This window comes from Mauremys mutica, chromosome 13 (genome assembly GCF_020497125.1).
Source record: "Mauremys mutica isolate MM-2020 ecotype Southern chromosome 13, ASM2049712v1, whole genome shotgun sequence".
NCBI classification, from domain to species: domain Eukaryota; kingdom Metazoa; phylum Chordata; order Testudines; family Geoemydidae; genus Mauremys; species Mauremys mutica.
Genome location: NC_059084.1, coordinates 58,043,925 through 58,066,628, shown reverse-complemented (window position 1 = coordinate 58,066,628; position 22,704 = coordinate 58,043,925). Strand labels below are relative to the sequence as shown.

The following is a 22,704-nucleotide window of genomic DNA, read 5'->3' as shown; positions in this document are numbered from 1 at the left end:
GATTAAAAAGACTGGGACTGTCCAACTTAGAAAAGAGATGACTAATGAGCGATATGATAGCAGTATATAAAATCATGACTGGTGTGGAGAAAGTAAATAAGGAAGTGTTGTTTTTCCCTTCACATAGCACAAGAACCAGGAGTCATCCAATGGAATGAATAGACGGAAGGTTTAAAACAAACATAAGGAAGTACTTCTTCACCCAATGCACAGTCAACTTGTGGAACTCAATGCCTGGGGATGGTGTGAGGGCCAAAAGTATAACTGGGTTAAAAAAAAATAGGTACGTTCATGGCTAATAGGTCCGTCAATGGCTATTATCCAAGATGGTCAAGGACACAACCACATGGTACAGAAGTCCCTAAACCTCCAACTGTCAGAAGCAACTGACACTGACCAATGTCAGAGACAGGATATGGGGAAAGATGAGCCGTTGGTCTGATCCACTATGGCTGTTCTTAAGTTCTTAAATTATGGGCACCCAGGGGCAACTAGTGAAATGTAATGTCCCATGTTATACTAAGGGTCAGACTAGATTATCCTTTATGGAGGGAAAATGATGAGAAAATATGGGGAGTTGTTTCTGTTTAAACAAAACAATTGACAACTTTCAACATTTTTCATTTACAAAATTTTCCTCAAAAAACTAAATGTTTCAACAAAAATGAACATTTTTTTTGGTGATTTCCTTCTGTTTTGATCAAAAGGAATGTTCAAGAAGGTCTATAAAGATCTTTTAAGCTCTCTGGGGAAAAACTCAGCACAACAGCTGTAAGAATAATGGATTTTTCAGGGCACTGGCAGTTCCAAAAAATTAGAAAAAAATCATTTGGAGTTGAAACAAAAACTTCTTTTCTTTTTCAAAACTTTCAACAAATCAAAAAATAAAAAAAAAGTTTTGCGTAAAAAAAAAAGTTTCATTGTAGCTTTGACCATTTTAGAATGGTTTTGTTTGTTAATAAAATCAAGGGAAATTTTGAAACACAAGTCATTTTGAACCAAAGTATCAAAACAATTTGTTTACAAAATGTCAGAATAAAACATTATATATATATATATATATATATATATATATATATATATATATATATATATATATGTTTTTAGGTTCTTTCACCCAAAATATCTTGGCAAAACTAACATAAATTTGCAAAATATTTTGGAATTGAAGAATCCACATTTTTGATGAAAAACATTTCAGATAAAAAATACCACACAGGTCTGCCTAGCACTAGCACATGAGGGTCATGATGGCAATTATATGCATCATCATCACCCACATAAGTACTTGCACATGATGATGAAGTAGCTCCTTAATCCATGTATGATTGTGAGGTGGTCAGCTACTCTACTGATGTGGCCCCTATAATTACTTAGATGGATGGATTCACGTTCTCGATCCATTGCACAAAGCACGAGTTCACTGAGCTGCTTTTTCCATTCCTTTCACATCTGCAGATAACGAATTTGAAACCCAAGCCAGGATGGAGAACCAAACCGGCCTCAGGGAATTCATCCTTCTGGGATTCCCTACCCAACTGGAGCTCCAGGCCTTGCTCTTCCTGGTCTTTTTGCTTATCTACGTTCTGACGGTCACAGAGAACGTGGTCATCATCCTGGTGGTGAAACAGAACCACAAGCTCCACAAGCCCATGTACTACTTCCTGGGGAACCTGTCCTTCCTGGAGATCTGGTACGTCTCGGTCACCCTGCCCAAGCTGCTGGTGGGTTTCTGGTCTCAGAACAAGAGCATCTCCTTCCCCAGCTGCATGGCCCAGCTCTACTTCTTCATCTCTCTCATGTGCACTGAATGCGTCCTCCTGGCTGTCATGGCCTATGACCGCTACATGGCCATCTGCCACCCACTGCGCTACCCAGCCATCATGACCCACCGGCTCTGCCTACAGCTGGCAGCTCTCTCCTGGGCAGGCGGCTTCTCCATCTCCCTGGTCAAGGTGTACTTCATCTCTCGGTTAACGTTTTGTGGTCCTGGGGTCATCAACCACTTCTTCTGCGACATCTCCCCAGTGCTCAACCTGGCCTGCACCGACATGTCTGTGGCAGAGATGGTGGACTTTGCCCTGGCCTTGGTCATCCTGCTGCTCCCACTTGCTGTCACCACCTCTCCTACTTGTGCATTATCGCCACCATCCTGCACATCCCCACCACCCAGGGCAAGAGGAAAGCCTTCTCCACTTGCGCCTCCCACCTCACCGTGGTCATCATCTTCTTCTCAGCCACTGTCTTCATGTACGCCCGGCCCAGGAGGATCCACCCTTTCAACCTCAACAAGGTGGTGTCTATCTTTTACGCCGTGGTCACCCCAGCACTGAACCCTCTGATCTACTGCCTGAGGAACAAGGAAGTGAAAGAAGTTCTGAGGAAAACCCTGGACAGAAACTGCTCCCTGACCAATCAGATAGGCATGGAATCATAGCAATGGAGGGTTGAAGGGGATATCAAGAAGTCATCAAGTCTGAGGCAGGGAAGCAAGTAGTCTGGGATTCCCTCAAGGGTCTAAGTCCAGTTTTTTAAGATTAGAAAGTTGGTCTAGCAGATAGAGAAGTAAAATTGGATTCCTGAGACCTGGGTTTAATTCCTGGCTCAGTCACTGATTCTCTGTGTGACCTTGGACCTTGATCTACTGTATGGATGTGTCCCCATCTATAAAATAGGAATAATAATTCCCTACCATACAGGAAAGTTGTGAGGATTAAATCCATAACTGCTTGTGTAGCCATCTGATGCTATGGGGATAAGGGCAATATAAATATCTTGGTAGGCTGATAATTCCTGGTGAATTTCAATATGGGCTTGGGGGCCTAACTCCCTTAGGCTCCTTTGAAATCCCAGCCATAGGCTGAGATTTTTCAAAGCCACTACAAGATTTGGGGACTGTCAGAAAGGAATGGGAATTGGTCACCCAAATGTCCTAGATATCTTTAAAACTCCTGCTTATAATCCAAGTGCTATAGCCACCAGGTGCAGGCACAGGATGAAAAGACATGGGATACAACAGATCTGGGATCAACTACCAACCCTGCCATGAAATTCCTGTTGGACTATGGGTGAGTTGGTCCCTTCGTTCCCGATCTGTGAAACAGTAATAACTATACCTCTTTTGCCAGCTGTTTGGCTGACTTGTCTATTTATGCTGAGATTTTCAAAGATGTTTGATGCCCAAATTCCACTGAAATTCAATGAGAGATGTGCATATAATTACCTTAGAATGTAAGCTCCTTGGGCAGGTTCTGTCTCCCATTATATGTCTGTATGTTGCCTAGCACAATGGGGCCTTGATCTCAGTTGGGATTAATAGTAATTTTGTGTCAGTTCCATCTCTTCTATAGGAAGGGGGGAAAATATTCCTGACCCCTATTACTCCATTCCCTGAAGCATGTGGGTTGATATCTCCTAAATAAGTTTGTTCCACTTCAGGTGCTATTCCTGCTCATTCCCACCCCTAAACATATTTCTTATCATATTGATAAGCCACTGCCTATGTAACATTCACAATTAAGGATGTATTGAGAAGAAATGGATTTCACTTATTCCCCTTTAATCGTGTTTTCTATTGTTTTATTCCATTGAGTGCCTTTTTGCTTTTAGGATAAATTGGCGTTTTGTGACTCAGTCATTATGTTGTATGTGATGAAAAATTTCTGCCGAAACTTCTGTTAACCAAAAATAAGATATTCAATGAAATAACTTCTTTCTATATAAAATTGAGTTTAAAATAACCTGAAACCCCCAAAACCATAGAACTTTTTTTTTAATTTTCAGCCAACACCGTGGAATATTCTGGCCAAAGAGTGAAATCTTGTATCCTTAAATTGAGATATTTTGATTCTGAAATCCTGCAGCAGTGCCTCATAGGAGTTTCCTCTGTAAGCTAGCCTCCCTAGCTGGACTTCATCTCCCATAATGTACTGCAGCCATGGGACTCCCATTATGCATTGACTCCCATTGCCAAGACCTGATCCTGTACATTAGAGTAGCTGGGATTCTCAAGAAGCCGAAGGGAGTTAGGCACCCAAGTCCCTTGCAAATTCAATGGGAGCTAGGAACTTCTATAGGAAATCACAGCCCCTGTGCCCTCACATCCCAGTGACTGCAGAGGTCTCAGTGGGAACTGACCTTTAAGGGCAGTTCCCAGGACCTGGCAGGATTGAGCCCTAAACAATTGTGGAGTTTTCAATCACTTAAGCTGAGATTCTCCAAGGACCTAAAGGATCTGGGCACCTGACTTTCATTGAAATTCAATAGGGCCTCAGCCCCATCAATGGGAAGACAGGCTCATGTTCCTTGCATCAACTAAGAATGATTCTGGGGAAGAAGGCATTCACTTCAGGAGCAGAATATAGCTTTATTAGATCTAGAAGCTGGATCCTCTGATGGGGTTAATCAGCATAGATCCAGTGACAACAGTGGAGCTGCCACCGATTTCCACCAGCTGAGGATCTGGCCCCATTGACTGGGTGGAGCTATGGCAGATTTACATGACTTGGCATTTATACTGCAATAAACTAATAAAGAAGGCCAAAAAGGATGTGTTTTTTTTAGAATATCTGAAAGTTACCCTGAGATCTGAGGAAAGAATCTAACTCTGAGGTGTCTTTTCTACCCACCTTCCCACACCAGAAGATGAAGCTTATGAAAAGAAAGTTTTGCTAGGGCTGGCTAGCTACATATCCCTTGTAAAGCCTTTTAATTTGAATGTCCCAAGAGTGAGACTGGAAACAAAATGATGGGTTTACTCTTCCTAGCTCAATCCACAATCTAAGCTCCACAACTGAAAACAAAATGCCACTCACACCAAACAGCCCATCTTCTTCCTTGCTGGATTTGACCACCAACAAAATAAGGAAATGGGTTAGCCACAAAGCAAGTTGTTTCCCCCCCGAAATACATATATATCAATATCGATATCGATATCGATATAGATACTTTCTTCCAAAAAATGGTGATTTTCCATCAAGAAGCCAAAAATTTGAACAATATCACCACAAAAAAGGAATTTCTTTTCATTTTCAACAACAACAACAACACTTTCAAATTTCAGGGCCTTCTGTTTTGTAATTAAAGCCAATTTTTTTAGTGCAGGAAAAACCAAACCAAAGGAAAACCTTTTTTAATGAGCTCTGTTTATTGCAACGGGTAGGAGCAGTTCCTGCCTACCCCAGAGTCACTGTGACAGGTTCTCTGCAGACAGGCAGACACCACTGTGTTGCTTATACTCAAGTCCTGATCCCATGAAGGCTAGAGGGTAGTTAACCACGGGCACAATTTACCAAGTGTCATGATGGATTCTCCATCACTGGCAATTTAAAAATAAATACTGGAGCAGTTCTAGTTTCAACAGCAATAAATGCAGGGAATTCTCATGACTAGGGTATCCACTGACAGATCCCCAACGTACTGGACATTCTGATACTTCCTCATGGTGTGCTTGAGTCTGTGCCATACATGGGACACGATTTTGAAGAATGTGTCCATGGGGGTGGCATGCTCTTCAAAATGTCATTCCTTGTCCGATACCAGGCAAAACCACATTCAACTTTTGTCTCACTACCAGATGGTGGACAAATCTTAGAAAAGCAGGACTGTCTGTCCTAAAACCAGACGAATGGCCCGCCTACCTATGAAATACAGGAGGGTGGATGAGATGCTCACAGTGTTCATTTCTGGCTTTATAATCTATGAATCTATATGGCAGATTCAGATTTTCAAAGGATCTTAAGGGCACCTGCCAGCCTAAGACATTTTTTGAAAATCCCTGCCTTAACATACAAAAGCTGAAATATAAGTGTAAATTCTGAAGTACAAGATGTCAAATCAGTGATGCAGGATAATCTGTTCCCGACTAATCGTTTTAATAAAATGTGGAGCAAATTCTGATGGCTTTATGCAGCTTTTCCTTAGGTGGGTGTTTTCAAAGGGCCTGTGTTTCGCAGGTGGTCAGACTACATTATCATAATGGTCCCTTCTAGGCTTAAAATTCATGTATGTACCTTAAGGAATGAGCGCCCCCCAAATCTAAGTGATCATCAATCTGAGTTCTTTAGGCTCATTTGAAAATTCCTGGCAAACGCTCACCAAAATCAACAATAGTATTGCCAGTGTGAGAAAAAAGGTCATTTCTAAGTAGCAGCTTCCAGAGAAGGAGAAATTAGAAATCCTCTATGATTTTAATTATTATTGTGAAGTAGAATGAATGGCTAGCAGATGGCGACTTAGCAAAGGGGCAGCTTTGCTTCCGATCCAGAAGTGCTTTGAATCATTTTCACTGCCACTGGAATTGTCCTAGCTGCAACAGAAATTGCTGCAAGGGATGGACTGTATCAGAACTTTAAGTGTGCACTCTGCATTTGGTAATAGCATGTGCATGGAATGATAGAAAGATTTCATTGGTGGTGTTGTTTCTGCCTATCACTTAGCACATATAAAGCAGGTTGAAAATTTTCCAGCAGAACAGTTCCTCAAAGGAAAATGCTGATTTGAGCCAATTGAAATATTTTATGACATTATACCTATTTCGTAGCTTTTTGACTACTGCTTTCATAGCTTCAGTGTTAGCACATTGGCCTTATAAACCAGGGTTCATGAGTTAAAATCTGTCAGGGGCCTATGCTTCTATTTTGTACAGTCATGACAAGTGTGGAGAAAGTAAATAAGAAGGGGGTTATTTACTCCTTCTCATAACACAAGCACCAGGGGTCACTACATGAAATTAATAGGCAGCAGGTTTAAAACAAATGTAAGGAAGTATTTCTTCACACAACACATTGTCAACCTGTGGAACTCCTTGCCAGAGGATGTTGTGAAGGCCAAGCCTATAACAGGTTCAAAAAAGAACTAGATAAGTTTATGGAGGAACTAGATACATTTATGGACTATTAAACAGGATGAGCAGGGATGGTCTCCCTAGCCTCTATTTGCCAGAAGCTGGGAATGGGTGATGGTATGGATCACTTTGATTACCTGCTCTGTTCATTCCCTCTGAAGCACCTGGCATTGGCCACTGTTGGAAGACAGGACACTGGGCAAGATGGACCTTTGGTCTGAGACAGTATGGCTGTTCTTATTTTCACAGGAAATATTGAAATATTTCATTTTACAATTTTGGCAATATAATATAATATAATATCAAAACGAAACCTTTTCAACCTTATTGCAGTGAAATGTTTTGATAGTTTTAAAAGGAAATACTTTTTGGAATATTTCACTTAATGAAAAATTCCAAATCTTTGGCACATTTCAGGACAAAACCAAATTTAAAATCTCGGGATTTCCTGTGGGACTGAAGTTCTGAATTCCAACCCACTCTGATTACAAGTTATTTCTTCTGTGACTAGGAATATTACTGACCAGACTAGGGTTCCACTACTTAATTATCTTTTAATCTGCCCAGTATATGAACACCACACAGATATGGAATCTGTGATATCCAAAGGAGCTAAGAGCTGTGGAAACCTAAATCACTTAGGCTTCTTTGAAAATCTCAGTTTAAGTATTTTTCTGCTCTCCTGTGGCTGAAGTGTAATGGTATTTTCAGACCGGAAGACAACTAAGGCCTGGTCTACACTACAAGTTTATGTCGAATTTAGCAGCGTTAAATCGAATTAACCCTGCATCCATCCACACTACGAAGCCATTTACTTCAACATAAAGGGCTCTTAAAATCAATTCTTGTACTCTTCCCTGATGAGGGGATTAGTGCTGAAATTGATATTGCCTGTTCGAATTAGGGTTAGTGTGGAAGCAATTAGACGGTATTGGCCTCCGGGAGCTATCCCACAGTGTACCATTATGACCGCTCTGGACAGCACTTTCAACTCAGATGCACTTGCCAGGTGTACAGGAAAAGCCCTGCAAACTTTTGAATCTCATTTCCTGTTTGACCAGTCAAGATCATCAGCACAGGTAACCATGCAGTCTGAGAATTGAAAAAGAGCTTCAGCGTGGACCGTATGGGAGATACTGGATCTGATCGCTGTATGGGGAGACGATTCTGTGCTATCAGAACTACGTTACAAAAGACGAAATGCCAAAACATTTGAAAAAATCTCCAAGGGCATGATGGAGAGAGGCCACAACAGGGACTCAATACAGTGCTGCGTGAAAGTTAAGGAGCTCAGACAAGTGTACCAGAAAATCAAATAATCAAACAGATGCTCTGGGGCAGAGCCGCAGACATGCCGCTTCTATGCAATCGACCCAGAATGAAAGAGCTCATCTGAATGAGTGGAAGGACACAGTATCACAGTATAGGAAGGCGGCCAATGACCGTGAGGACAGGAGGGACGAACATGAGGACAGGAGGGACGATCGAGATGAGAGGTGGCGGCAGGAATATCAGAGGAGGCAGGATGCAGTGCTGGGGCTATTGTGGGATCAAACGGACATGCTCCAGTGTCTGGTGGAGCTTCAGGAATGGCAGCAGGATCACAGAGTGCCACTGCAGCCCCTGTTTCACTGCCCTCCCTCCTCCCCAAGTTCCATAGCCTCCTCACCCAGACGCCCAAGAATGGGTGGGGGGAGGCTCCGGGGACCCAACCACTCCACCCCAGTGGACAGTCCAAGCAACAGAAGGCTGGCATTCAACAAGTTTTGAAGTGAAGTGTGGCCTTGTCCTTCCCTCCTCCCCCACCCCACCCGGACTACCTTGGCAGTTATCTCCCTATTTTTATAATCAATTAATAAAGAATACATGATTTTTAAACGATAGTGACTTTATTTCCTTAGAAAGCAAGCTGTGATTGAAGGGGAGGGTGGGTGGCTTACAGGGAATGAGTCAATCAAGGGGGCGGGTTTTCATCAAGGAGAAACAAACAGAACTTTCACACTGTAGCCTGGCCAGTCATGAAACTGGTTTTCAAAGCTTCTCTGGTGCGTAGCGCTTCCTGGTGTGCTCTTCTAATTGTCCAGGTGATTTGCCTCAACCTCCCCTAAACGTCTCCCCCTTACTCTCACAGAGATTGTGGAGCACACAGCATTGTCTGAGCGAGTTGGTAAAATGTACCAATGTCCCTTTAAACATCCAAATGCACATTCTACCACCATTCTGCACTTGCTCAGACTATAGTTGAACAGCTCCCGACTACTGTCCAGGCTGCCTGTGTATGGCTTCATAAGCCATGGCATTAAGGGGTAGACTGAGTCCCCAAGGATAACTATAGGCATGCCAACATCCCCAATAGTTATTTTCTGGTCTGGGAAGTAAATATCTTGCTGCAGCCATTTAAATAGACTAGTGTTCCTGAAGACATGAGTGTCATGAACCCTTCCCGGGCATCCCATGTTGATGTTGGTGAAACATCCCTTGTGATCCACCAGGGCTTGCAGCACCATTGAAAAGTACCCCTTGTGGTTTATGTACTGGTGGTCTGGTGCCAAGATCGGGATATGGGTTCCATCTATCGCCCCACCACAGTTAGGGAATCCCATTGCAGCAAAGCCATCCACTATGACCTGCACATTTCCCAGAATCACTACCTTTGATAGCAGCAGCTCAGTGATTGCTTTGGCTACTTGCATCACAGCAGCCCCCACAGTAGATTTGCCCACTCCAAATTGATTCCCGACTGACTGGTAGCTGTCAGGCATTGCAAGCTTCCAGAGGGCTATCACCACTCGCTTCTCAACTGTGAGGGCTGCTCTCATCTTAGTATTCTGGTGCTTCAGGGCAGGGGAAAGCAAGTCACAAAGTTCCATGAAAGTGCCCTTACTCATGCGAAAGTTTCGCAGCCACTGGGAATCATCCCACACCTGCAACACTATGTGGTCCCACCAGTCTGTGCTTGTTTCCCAGGCCCAGAATCGGCGTTCCACAGCATGAACCTGCCCCATTAACACCATGATCTCCAAAGCGCCGGGGCCCGTGCTTTGAGAAAATTCTGTGTCCATGTCTTCATTGCGCTCGTCACCGCGCTGCCGTCGCCTCCTCCTCGCTTGGTTTTTCAGGTTCTGGTTCTGCATAAACAGCATGATAATGCATGAGATGTTTACAGTGTTCATGACTGCTGCGTTGAGATGAGGGGGCTCCATGCTTGCCATGGTATGGCGTCTGCACTGAAAAAAGGCGCAAAATGATTGTCTGCCAGTGATCTCGGGACGGGCGACTGACGACATGGCTTACAAGGAATTAAAATTAGCAAAGGGGGTGGCTTTGCATCAAGGAGAAACACAAACTACTGTCACACAGAATGGCCCCCTCAAGGATTGAAGTCAAAACCCTGGGTTTAGCAGGCCATTGATTTCATGGAAGGAGGGGGAGAGCAAATGAATACAAAACAAATTGGGTCTATTTCTTGTTTTGATCCACTCCATCTATCTTTTAAATCTTAGGCTGGCAGCAGATGGTGCAGTACGACTGCTAGCCATTGTCATCTCCTGGGTGCTCGACAGAAGACGCTGCATTACGACTGATAGCCATCATCATCTCCTAGGTGCTCGGCAGAAGACAATGTTTTTTGCCCTATCAGGCATTGGGATCTCAACCCAGAATTCCAATGGGTGGGGGAGACTGCGGGAACTATGGGATAGCTATGGAGTAGTTACCACAGCGCAACGCTCCCTAAGTCGTCGCTAGCCTCGGCATTATGGACGCACACCGTCAATTAATATGCTTAGTGTGGACACATGCACTCGACTTTATGCAATCTGTTGCCAAAAATCGAATTCTGTAAAATTGGAGTAATTCCATAGTGTAGATATTCCCTAAGGCCCCAGTCCTGCAGACATTAAGGTAAAGATGTGCCTGCATTTAAATGCTGGAAAAAACAGGGCCTAACTGAGTGACTATACAGGTTAAATGCAGCCCTACCGTCTCTATTCTATCTATTCATGTATAGGAAAGGGGGCTAGCAATACTGTTTTAACGTACCTTTATGTCAATAGACCTGTATCCATTGTAGTGGTTGTACTGGTATAGCTATCTTTGTAAAAAAAAAAAACCCTGGCACTAACATAGTTACAGCAGTACAAGACTTGGGTGCAGATGAGGCCTAAGGGTTTATCTGTTCACAGACATTAAGTGATGATCCCCCTTTTGACCAGCACACTGGGGATTGAACTAGGAATCTCCAGAACTAAATACAAAAGTCGCTGCAGCTTGAGCTAAAATTCTATAGCAGCTGACAGTAACAACTCATATCCTCTGTGCATCATCCCTGAGGGGTCATCTAACACACAATTGCATCAGCTGAACTTCAATCAATTTTATTAAACCAGTGCAATTTTTAAGTGTGAACGCGCACACATTGGTTCACAACTGGTTCTTTGTTGTGCCTGTACCTTTGTGGGCTTATGCCAAATGTTTGTGTGCCATAATGACACTGAATTTGTTGGGTTTTTTTAATATAATTTTGACAGATAATATCAATGTTTATTTTAAAGCATTTTTCCCTATTTTTATTGATTTAAATGTTCACGGTTGTGCAAAATTATAGGTAAGCATGAAATTATGGGGGATTAGAAAATTATTATTTAATATCAATAGATGCCGAGATTCAAAATGTTAACACTTTGTAGCCATTAAAAGACAAATAGTCAGCATCACATGTCAAAATATACAAAGTAAATACTCTTAAATCAAACTCTAATATGTTCTCAAGCAGCATTTTTCTTACTTTGTCTGTCTGTAAGTTTTGATTACTATGGATGGACCTTTGGTCTAACTCAGTATGGCCGTTTGTATGTTCTTCTGTTACGCTGATGAAAATATGCTTTCATCAGTGTGTGTATGGTGAAGTCAATGTTACTGATATTTATTGACTAAAATCTAATCCTTCCAAGTCCAGATGTAAGTGTCTCCGCATACAAAGTTGCACTAGTTCAGCTAAATCAGTATAAAATTGCACCTCCAGTTCTATCAGTACCAGTTTCCATGTGGCAGGGCCAAAGTCCTGTTGACTTTCAAAAGAATTTAAACCCAGTTTTTCAAATGTATTTAAGTATTGCTACATTCAGTGTGGCAAGGCCTCAGGCCCAGGTCCGCCAAGTATTTAGACACCTAAATCCCAATGAAATAAATATGAATTAGGCACCTAAATGCTTTTAAAATATGGACTTAAGTGACTTAGGCACTTATGAGCCTAAGACATTGAAAGTCAATTGGACTAGCCACCTAAGGGCCAGATGTTCAAAGGTATTTAGGGGCCTAAAGAAGCAGCTAAGTGCTTGGTGGGATTTTCAAAAGTGCCTATGGCCCAGATCTCGAAAAATATTAGGCACCAAACTCCCATCAATATCAACGGGAATAAAGCGCCTAAATGCCTTTGAGACTCTTGGCCCTGGGCACCTGAAGTCAATGGAATTTAGGATCCTAAATGCTTATAAAATCTTCCCTTTAGGCTCCTAAATCCTGTGATGCTTTTGAAAGTTTTACTTGTTAAACTTGAGTTCCCCAAGCCCTGATCAAATGCCCAGTGCAATGGGGCTCCTGGTGGTGACTGGAGCTCCCAGGCAGGACCCCAATACAAATAAATCCTAATTCACTGGGCTCGGCCTGGCTCAGATGCAGGGATTTTCCTATTGAACTCTCATGCCTTGCAAACCTCAGCTGCTAGTTCTTTGGCAGAGTCCCCCCATCCCCTGGGATTTCCCAGCACTTGCGTAAATTTAAAACACTGCTAATGACTGAATGAATGACCGAGTTCGACTCAGAACATAGGGGATTCATCGGGTGTGGGTTGTGGTTTCAGACTGGATTCAGTTACGGACTCTGGCCAGAGACGTGAGACCCACAGCAAGGGGATGATTAGATTCAAAATGACAAGCAACGGGAGTATCAGCCATTGGAGTGCCAGCCACAGCAAAGGTGCACACAGCTTTGCCTCCGGGGTCCCCAGCTGGGGAGCAGCTTGCTCAGCTAGTCTAATGAGATCCCACTGGACATGTGCAGCCTCGCTGCTCCTGCACTGCTGCTTCCTTTCTTCATCGGCACAGAAGCAATTACTAGCAGGGCTCTAACAGCCTGGCTGTGCTCCCATGGCGTTAGAAGCAAGAAAAGCCTCCACATCAATAAACTCTCAGCCACAAACATTGGCTTCAGATTCTGTTTTTTTTTATCAGACTTGGGTTCCCAAATTACAAAAGACAGCAGAGAAATGAGTCTCTATGTGCATGTCTGTGCAATACGCTGGGTGAAAGCAGGCGAGTAGGCAGAATACAAACATAAGTCTTTTATTACACAATAAACTGGTTTCATAGAATAAGAGTCTCTCTCCAGCTTCTTATTCACATTCATTTGGTTAGCTCAGAGGATAATAGGAAATTATCATATGTTCACATTCACCTTCTTACCTTGACATTATTATTATTATTATTATTATTATTATTAGCCTCTTGAGTAAGAACAGAAATATGAAAACAGGCTAATTCCCTGTTATCATTAATACCAATGAACTGTGTAATAATAAACAAAACCACAAATATACAGCATTATATGTGACAATATAAATTAAAATATCAATACATTATTATTATTATTATTATTATCCTAATAAAGGCCTATACAACGCTTCACTCCTATTTTGACAGCTGAGGAAGGATTTGAGTGGTGTATTGGAATTGTGTCGGCCCTCTGCACAGGGGCTGAACTTTTCAAAGGGGCCTAAGGGAGTTAGACGTGCTACTCTCATTGATATTAGGAACATAAGAACGGCCATACTGGGTCAGACCAAAGGTCCATCTAGCCCAGTATCCTGTCCTCTGACAGTGGCCAATGGCAGGTGACCCAAAGGGAATGAGCAGACAGGAATTCATCGATCTCAGCTTCTGGCCAACAGAGGCTAGGGACACCATCCCTGCCCATCCTGGCTAATAGCCCTTTGATGGACCTATCTTCCATGAATCTATCTAGCTCCCTTTTGAACCCCTTATAGTATTGGCCTTCATAGCACCCTCTGGCAAGGAGTTCCAGAGGTTGTCAGTGTGTTGCATGAAAAAAATACTTTCTTGTGTTTGTTTTAAACCTGCTATCTATTAATTTCATTTGGTGGCCCCTTGATCTTGTATTATGAGAAGAAGTAAATAACACTTCCTTATTTACTTTCTCTATACCACCCATGATTTTATAGACCTCTATCATATCACCCCTTAGTCACCTCTTTCAAGCTGAAAAGTCCCAGTCTTATTAATCTCTCCTCATATGGAAGCTGTTCTATACCCCTAATCATTTTTGTTGCCCTTTTCTGAACCTTTTCCAGTTCCAATATATCTTTTTTGAGACGGGGCGACCACATCTGCACTCAATATTCAAGTTGTGGGCGTACCAAGGATTTATATAGAGGCAATATGATATGTTCTGTCTTATTATCTATCCCTTTCTTGATGATTCCCAACATTCTGTTTGTTTTTTTGATTGCCGCCACACATTAAGTGGATGATTTCAGAGAACTATCCACGATGACTCCAAGATCACTTTCTTGAATGGTAACAGCTAATTTAGACCCCATCATTGTATATGTATATGTATAGTTGGGATTCTGTTTTCCAATGTGCGTTACTTTGCATTTATCAACATTTAATTTCATCTGCTATTTTGTTGCCCGGTCACTCAGTTTTGTGAGATCATTTTGTAGCTCTTCGCAGTCTGCCTGGACTTAACTATCTTGAGTAGTTTGGTATCATCTGCAAATTTTGCCACCTCACCGTTTACCCCTTTTTCCAGATCATTTATGAATATGTTAAATAGGACTGGGCCCAGTACAGACCCCTCAGGGACACCACTATTTACCTCTCTCCATTCTGAAAACTGACCATTTATATTCCTATCTTTTAACCAGTTACCAATCCATGAGAGAACCTTCCCTCTTACCAATTACAGCTTATTTTGCTTAAGAGCCTTGTCAAAGGCTTTCTGAAAATCTAAATATACTATATCCACTGGATCTCCTTTGTCCGCATGCTTGTTGACCCCCCTTAAAGAATTCTAGTAGATTGGTGGGGCATGATTTCCCTTTACAAAAACCATGTTGACCATTTCATTAGGATGTGAATGGATATCTTAACTGAAAATCCCAGCCTGGGTGAATTTCATCCAAAGTGTGATCTAATGCATGTATTAGACAAAGTGAATCAATAGAGGAAAAGACAATTCACCCTAAATACTTTTTTATGTATACTAATCTTAGGTGTGCATCTGGCAACTATAATAATTGTGGGTTTGTGGTTTTTTTATCCCAGGTCAGCATCTAGTCAATGCAAATTCACCACTTGCATTTTTCCTCCCTCTTCTCTTGAAAACCAATTTTTGTTTCAAACTGGAAAATCTGATTTTAAAAGTATCAGAATGTTTCACTCTGACCATTTTAAAATTGTCATACCTGACCCTGTTTGGCAAACAGTTTGGATCTTGACAAACCAGCATTTTCTGATTTAAAAATATATATTAAGAAATTCCCCATCAGCTGTAACACAGAGAGTTTGCAATCAGAATGGGCAAGTCAAACAGAAGGTGAAAGGAAATGGGTCAAGTGATTTACTCAAGCTCAAAATGTCAACACTGCTCTACACATGGTGTTTTCTGTCTTTATAATTATCTTGGGCATGGATTGTTTGTTTGTTTGTTTGCTTTTGTTTTGACTGGAATAATTATACTGATACCACAGTATGGATGATGCTATATTGGTATAAAGATGCTTTATATTAGTAGTATTACTCATTCCTCTTCCTGTACTTGAATAAGCTACAGTGGCATAAAACACCATTAAATCAGTATAACTTTCTACCTTAGACCAACATAACTTAGAAACATTTTAGCCATTGTTGACTTTTTTTAAAGTGCCCTAATTAGAATAAATTTCTGAAAGAAAAGGCATTTTAAACTATGGAAAATTGGCATTTTTCATTTCAAAAAATGTCAAAATAAAATGTTTCAACAATTTTTGGACATGCTTTTCAACTTTTTCTACTAGAAACATTTCTCAAGTCCAACTCTTTCCCATGAAAAGTTCAGTTTTGACCAACTGGTCCTTTCCTGGGGGAGGAGGGGGAGGGGAATCGTGTTTTATTTTCTATGCACTGATGCAACAAAAATATTGATAGCAGTGATACTCAGAACGGTTGCCAGTGGTCTATTTCCTAATTACAGCTGTAATACAAATAGCAATAAGAATGATAAATTACAGTGTAATTTCTTAGCACTACTTTAATAAAAAAATTATAATCATAGTTAATATGGTTCCCTAGAGTGTATTTTCAAGTGTTCCAAGCAGGATTGTCCCTTACAGTACATTAGAAAGATAAGAGGTAATATCTTTTATTGGACCAATTTCTGTTGGTGAAAGAGACAAGCTTTTGAATTTACACAGAGCTCTTCTTCAGCTCTGGGACAGATACTCAGGGTACGTCTACACTACAAGACTATTTCGAATCAACTTAATTCGAATTTCTGGAATTGACCTTATGAAGTCGAAGTTGTGTATCCACACTAAATATACTAGTTCGACTGTGTGAGTCCACAGTAACGGGGCCAGTGTCGACTTTGGAAGCGGTGCACTGTGGGAAGCTATCCCACAGTTCCCGCACTCCCCGCTGCCCATTGGAATCCTGGGATTTCCCCCCAATGCATGCTGGGGGGAAAATGTGTCGAGGGTGGTTTTGGGTAACTGTCATCATTGAACCGTCACTCCCGCCCTCTCTCCGTGAAAGCGCCGGCGGGAAATCTGTTCGCGCCCTTCTCTGGTCGGTTACAGCTCGGACGCCACAGCACTGCGAGCATGGAGCCCGTTGCGATCATCGCTGCACTTATGGCCGTTGTCAACTCCTCGCACCTTATCGTCCACCTCTTCCACAGTCAGCTGCTGAGAAATCGGGCGAGGAGGCTCCGTCAGCGCGGTGAGGACAGGAAGTCACAGAGTGGCGCAGACCTCTCACAAAGCAGGGGTCAAGTGCATGGTGGCAATGGGTCAAGTTCATGGTGTGGAATGGCGATTCTGGGCCCGGGAAACAAGCACGGACTGGTGGGACCGCATAGTGCTGCAGGTCTGGGATGAATCACAGTGGCTGCGAAACTTCAGGATGCGTAAGGGCACTTTCCTTGAACTCTGTGACTTGCTGTCCCCTGCCCTGAAGCGCCAGGACACCCGGATGCGAGCAGCCCTGAGTGTGCAGAAGCGAGTGGCCATAGCCCTCTGGAAACTTGCAACGCCAGACAGCTACCGGTCAGTAGCGAACCACTTTGGCGTGGGCAAATCTACCGTGGGGGTTGCTGTGATTCAAGTAGCCCACGCAATCGTTGAGCAACTGTTCTCAAAGGTAGTGACCCTGGGAAACGTCCAGGTCGTCATAGATGGCTTCGGCGCGATGGGATTCCCAAACTGCGGTGGGGCTATAGATGGGACTCACATCCCTATCCTGGGACCGGCCCACCAGGCCAGCGAGTACATTAACCGAAAGGGCTACTTTTCTATGGTGCTGCAAGCACTGGTGGACCATAGGGGACGTTTTACCAACATCTACGTGGGGTGGCCGGGCAAGGTTCATGACGCGCGTGTGTTCAGGAACTCTGGTCTGTTTAAACGCCTCCAGGCAGGTAGTTTCTTCCTGGACCACAAAATAACGGTTGGGGATGTGCAGATGCCTACAGTGATCCTCGGGGACCCAGCCTACCCGCTAATCCCCTGGCTCATGAAGCCCTATACAGGCGCCTTGGACAGTGAGAAGGAACTCTTCAACTACCGGCTGAGCAAGTGCAGAATGGTGGTGGAGTGTGCTTTCGGACGTCTCAAGGGGAAATGGCGGAGCTTACTGACTCGCTCGGACCTCAGCGGAAAAAATACCCCCGTTGTTATTGCTGCTTGCTGTGTGCTCCACAATCTCTGTGAGAGCAAGGGCGAGACCTTTATGGCTGGATGGGAGGTTGAGGCCAATCGCCTGGCTGCTGATTACGCTCAGCCAGACAGCCGTGCCGATAGAAGATCCCAGCGGGAAGCGCTGTGCATCCGGGAGGCTTTGAAAGATAGGTTCCTCGGAGAGCAGGGTAACCTATGACTCTCCAGTTGATTTACAGAGAAGCTGAACCTGAGCTTGTTTCAGTGACTGTTGACTTTTTTTAGCGGTTACATACCCCGTTCACCAGGTTTCCCCCTTTCCAACAGACGTTTTAAAATAACTTTAATGGAACACTGATTATTAATAAAGTTTTCTTTAATTATGAATTCCTGTTCAAGGGTTGAAACATGGACGCGGACTGTGGTGGGTACGGGGTGCACTGAAGTCCAGACCGCTTCTACACTAGAGGAATGACAGGCTCCTGCTCCTACAGCGGTCTCTGGGGGGAGGACGGTTGCAGGTGGGTGTGCAGGAAGGGGTGGGTTTGCAGGAAGGGGTGAGGGGTGCCGTCTTTGGGACGGAGTTTGGATGCAGGCTCTGGAGTGGGGGTTGGGGCGTAGGAAGGGGTGAGGGGTGTGTGGGAAGGGTGAGTATGTGTCCGTGGATGAGGGCTCTTGCTGGGGCTCAGGGCATCGGAGAGGCTCGTGGCTAGGGGGGAAGGGCATGGTAAGGGCAGCCTGCCTTGCCATTTTTGGATGTCAGGCGCTAGGACCCTGGGGCAGCATACACCTCACATACTGACCCGGGGCAGCATTCACCTCCCAGAATGACCCTAGTGCCTAGTGACTGCAGTCTGTGTGTGTCCTGCTGTTGATCCTGCCCCCAAGTCTGTACCCTGGTAATGGAGGCTCTCCTATGCAATTAAAAAACCCCTTCCCCCCCTTCACACAAAGTCTTCTGACAAGGAAAACATGACGGAAACAGTGAATAACAACAAACTACTTTTAATACTCAACTACACAGTGGGGGGATGAAACTTGGATTTGGGACTGGTTGATCCTGGAAGGGAAGCACTTCTCACACTTTAGGGAATGAGAGCTATTTGGTACATGAGCGCTCTGCTGGGGTGGAGTGACAGTTTTCACGGCCCCTAGCGCCCCTCCTTCTTGTGATTTTGGGTGAGGGGGGAACAGGACTTTGTGGCGGGGGAAGGCGGTTGCAGATACAGTTCAGGGGGGCTCTCTGCTCCTGCCTGCGGTCCTGCAGAACATCTACAAGGTGCCGGAGCGTGTCCGTTTGTTCCCTCATTAGCCCAAGCAGCGTTTGAGTCGCCTGCTGGTCTTCCTGCCACCACCTGTCCTCCCGTTCGCTGTGTGAGCACTGCTGCTGACATAGGGTCTCCCTCCACTGTCTCTGCTCGGCCGCCTCGGCTCTGGAGCAAGCCATCAGTTCCGAGAACATGTCGTCCCTAGTCTTTTTCTTTCGCCACCTAATCTGCGCCAACCTCTGTGAGGGGGATGCCGGGGCAGTTCGTGAAAGAGCCGCAGCTGTGTGATGGGAAAAAGGAAGTGATTTCCTTGAAAAGATACATGTTTGCGAACACTGAACACAGTCTAGTCAGTTTCTGTGAACAAGACCATACAGGGCACCTAGTCTCACGAGCTCTCAGGACAAGTTCGAGATTTCGGAATACGCTTTCATTGGCTGCGGTCTTGCACAGGAGATCGGACAAGCGGGGCGGTACAGCTGAATCCGTGTAGCAGCCAGGCCTGGTAAGCACTACACTATAGGCTGCTTAACAGTTAATGGATAGCTGTGCCCTCCCGCTGAAGGCAATCTGTAAAGCATAAAGTCTGACCCTGTTCCAGCCCCTCGCGGCTGTGCACGGGAAAGATCACTGTATGCTTTTCCTCTGTGGCCTCCAACACGTGGCTGTTAAGTGAAGGTCATTGCTATGCAAAGTAAAAGTCAAGCATTCACAATAGTAACAGTACACTAATTGCCCTAATTAGATGCAGCAGTCGCCGAACGAGATTAGCCTGAGGCGGGTCACTCGGAGAGAGAGAGAGCGGATGCTGCTCGAATCCCTGCACAGACCAGGACCGTACGCTGCAATGCTGGTGGAGGCAATGATTCCGCTGTACATTAGGATGGCCTGGCGCGGAAGAGTGTGCTTCCATGGAGCACCAAATAAGGCACCTCTCCCCAGGAACCTCCTGCGGAGACTTTTCGAGCTGCTCTCCGAGAGCTTTGTGGAACTGTCCCAGGAGGATTTCTGTTCCATCCCTATCTGTGTGGACCTTCTCCTTATATAGTTTTTTAAGCAAAAGGTTTCATATAGTTTTTACATATTTTTTATTCCTGTTTTTTTAAAAATAAATGTTTCCATGTTTATAGCACTTACGGACTGATCCTTCCCCTGATTCTGATTCCGGGTTAACGGCCGGGGAGGGTTGGTAGGGGATCTCTGTGAGGGTGATGAAGAGATCCTGGCTGTCGGGGAAAGCGGTATTGTAAGCGCTGTCTCCTGCGTCGTCCTCCACAAACCCTTCCTCATCTTCCCCATCGGCGAACATCGCCGAGGAACTGCCCCTCGACACTATCCCATCCTCAGAGTCCATGGTCACTGGTGGGGCAGTGGTGGCAGACCCACCTAGAATGGCATGCAGTGCCTCGTAGAAGCGGCAGGTCTGGGGCTGGGCTCCGGAGCGTCCGTTTGCCGCTCTGACTTTTTGGTAGCCTTGTCTCAGGTCCTTGATTTTCACGCGGCACTGCGTTGTATCCCAGCTGTATCCTCTGAGTGCCATGGCTTTGGAGACCTTCTCGTAGGTCTTTGCATTCCGTTTGTTGGAGCGCAGCTCCGAAAGCACAGACTCATCGCCCCACACAGCGATCAGATCCAGGACTTCCCGGTCTGTCCATGCTGGGGACCTCTTTCTATTCTGGGATTGCATGGACTCCTCTGCTGGAGAGCTCTGCATCGTTGCAGGTGCTGCTGAGCTCGCCCCGATGTCCAACCAGGACATGAGATTCAAAGTGCCCAGACAGGAAAAGGAATTCAAATTTTCCCGGGTCGTTTCCTGTGTGGCTGGTCAGAGAATCCAAGCTTGGACTGCTGTCCAGAGCGTCGAGTGGTGCACTGTGGGATAGCTCCCGGAGCTAGTAAGTTCGATTTGCATCCACACCTAGCCTAATTCGACATAGCCATGTCGAATTTAGCGCTACTCCCCTCGTCGGGGCGGAGTACCGAATTCGAACTAAAGAGCCCTCTAGGTCGAACTAAATGGCTTCCTGGTGTGGACGGGTGCACGGTTAATTCGAATTAACGCTGCTAAATTCGAATTAAAGTCCTAGTGTAGACCAGGCCTCAGAGAGTGACAGCTAAATATAAGCTGGAACAGATTCTTAAGCATAAGAAGTGAATACATGTTGCAAGAGACCATTCAAGGTGAAGTGAGAAGTTAACACCTCTACGGTCCCAGGACAAAGGTGGGTTAGTGGGTTACAGATTGTTGCAATGAGCCATATCCAGTGACTTTATCGAGTCTGTGATTTTTACACTATGTTGTCTATTTTTCCACTTCTCATGACAACACCAGAGACAGAACATTCACTTTATGAGAATTCTCTCCACTTGATTCTCTGTTTCCTATGGAAGAGGTTTATCCTCACTGCTTCCCTCAAGGTGGATTTCACTTCCTGGTTCCTTAGGACGTAGATCAGGGGTTCAGCACTGGGATGAAGATCCTGTACATGAAGATGACTATCATCTCCCTCTCACAGTGGCTTTCCAAGGGTGGTGGCATGAAACCAAAGAGAAGGAGCAGATAGAGAAAAGTCAACCCAGTGAGGACAGACACACAGGTAGAGAAAGCTGACCTAGAGTGACAAAATGAGCGACAAAAAATGTTTTAAAAAATCTGTGGATCTACAAAGACTGAAATGCCTTAAACATAATTGTGGACATTTTGGATTCATTTAATGCATGTCCTTCCAGGAACAGGGTTTTCTGTTCAGGAATTTCTTCAGGGAAGATTTCACCTCCTCATTTCTCAGGGTGTAGATCAGGGGGTTCAGGACTGGGGTGGCAATGCTGTACATGAGGGTGGGTATCATGTCTCTTTCAGAGGAGACCCCAGGGGCGGCAGCTATGTAGTTGCCAAGAACTGGTATATAGAAAAGCGACACCACGGTGAGGTGGGAGGCGCAGGTCGAGAAGGCCTTTCTCCTGCCTTCTCGAGACTGGACCTTCAGGAGGAGGAAGGAAATGATGTAGACGTAGGAGAGGAGTGTGAGGATGAAGGAACTCAGACCGAGGACTGCAGCATCTACGTTGACGAGGATCAGGTTGAGGCGGGTGCTGCCGCAGGCCAGGTTCAACAGGGGCTTGATGTCACAGAAGAAGTGGGGGACATGATTGTGGCCACAGAAGGGCAGCCTGGATGCCAAGACGGTGGTCATCAGGGCATGCAGGAAGCCGGTGGACCAGGTGGCTGCTGCCAGGAGCAAGCAGGCCCTTGGGCTCATGACCAGCCTGTAGCGCAGCGGGTTGCAGATGGCCACGTAGCGGTCATAGGCCATGACGGCCAGAAGTATGGCCTCACTGCTGCCCAGGAGGTGGAAGAAGTGGAGCTGGGCCAGGCAGCCGGCAAAGGAGATGGTCTGGTGCTCTGACAGGAAACCAGACAGCATCTTGGGCATGGTGACTGTGGAGTAGCAGATGTCCAGGCAGGAGAGATTACCCAGGAAAAAGTACATGGGGGTGTGGAGCCGGGGCTCAGCCAACACCACAGCCAGGATGGCCCCATTACCCAGCAGGCTGGTCATGTAGAGGAGGAGGAAGAGAGGGAAGAGGAAGTGCTGCAGTCCCTGGAGATTGGTTAGGCCGAGAAGGACGAAATTGTTCGCCTCTGTCTGGTTCTCCAT

General features: G+C 44.9%; 2 protein-coding genes across 2 annotated transcripts; one reads left to right on the top strand and one right to left on the bottom strand.

Annotated features, from left to right (window-relative positions):
- The first annotated feature begins 1,484 nt into the window (after positions 1-1,484).
- On the top strand, positions 1,485-2,437 carry LOC123347858 (olfactory receptor 6B1-like). Its single transcript, XM_044985047.1, is given in 2 exon segments — positions 1,485-2,121; positions 2,124-2,437. Coding segments are annotated over 2 exon segments (951 nt in total).
- A 19,319-nt stretch (positions 2,438-21,756) lies between these two features.
- Positions 21,757-22,704, bottom strand: LOC123347856 (olfactory receptor 12D2-like). Its single transcript, XM_044985046.1, has one exon. The coding sequence runs from the start codon at positions 22,702-22,704 to the stop codon at positions 21,757-21,759; it is 948 nt and encodes a 315-aa protein (XP_044840981.1).

Excerpts from the sequence above, each read along its gene's own strand:
- LOC123347856 (XM_044985046.1), bottom strand. The coding sequence starts at position 22,704 with ATGGAGAACCAGACAGAGGCGAACAATTTCGTCCTTCTCGGCCTAACC.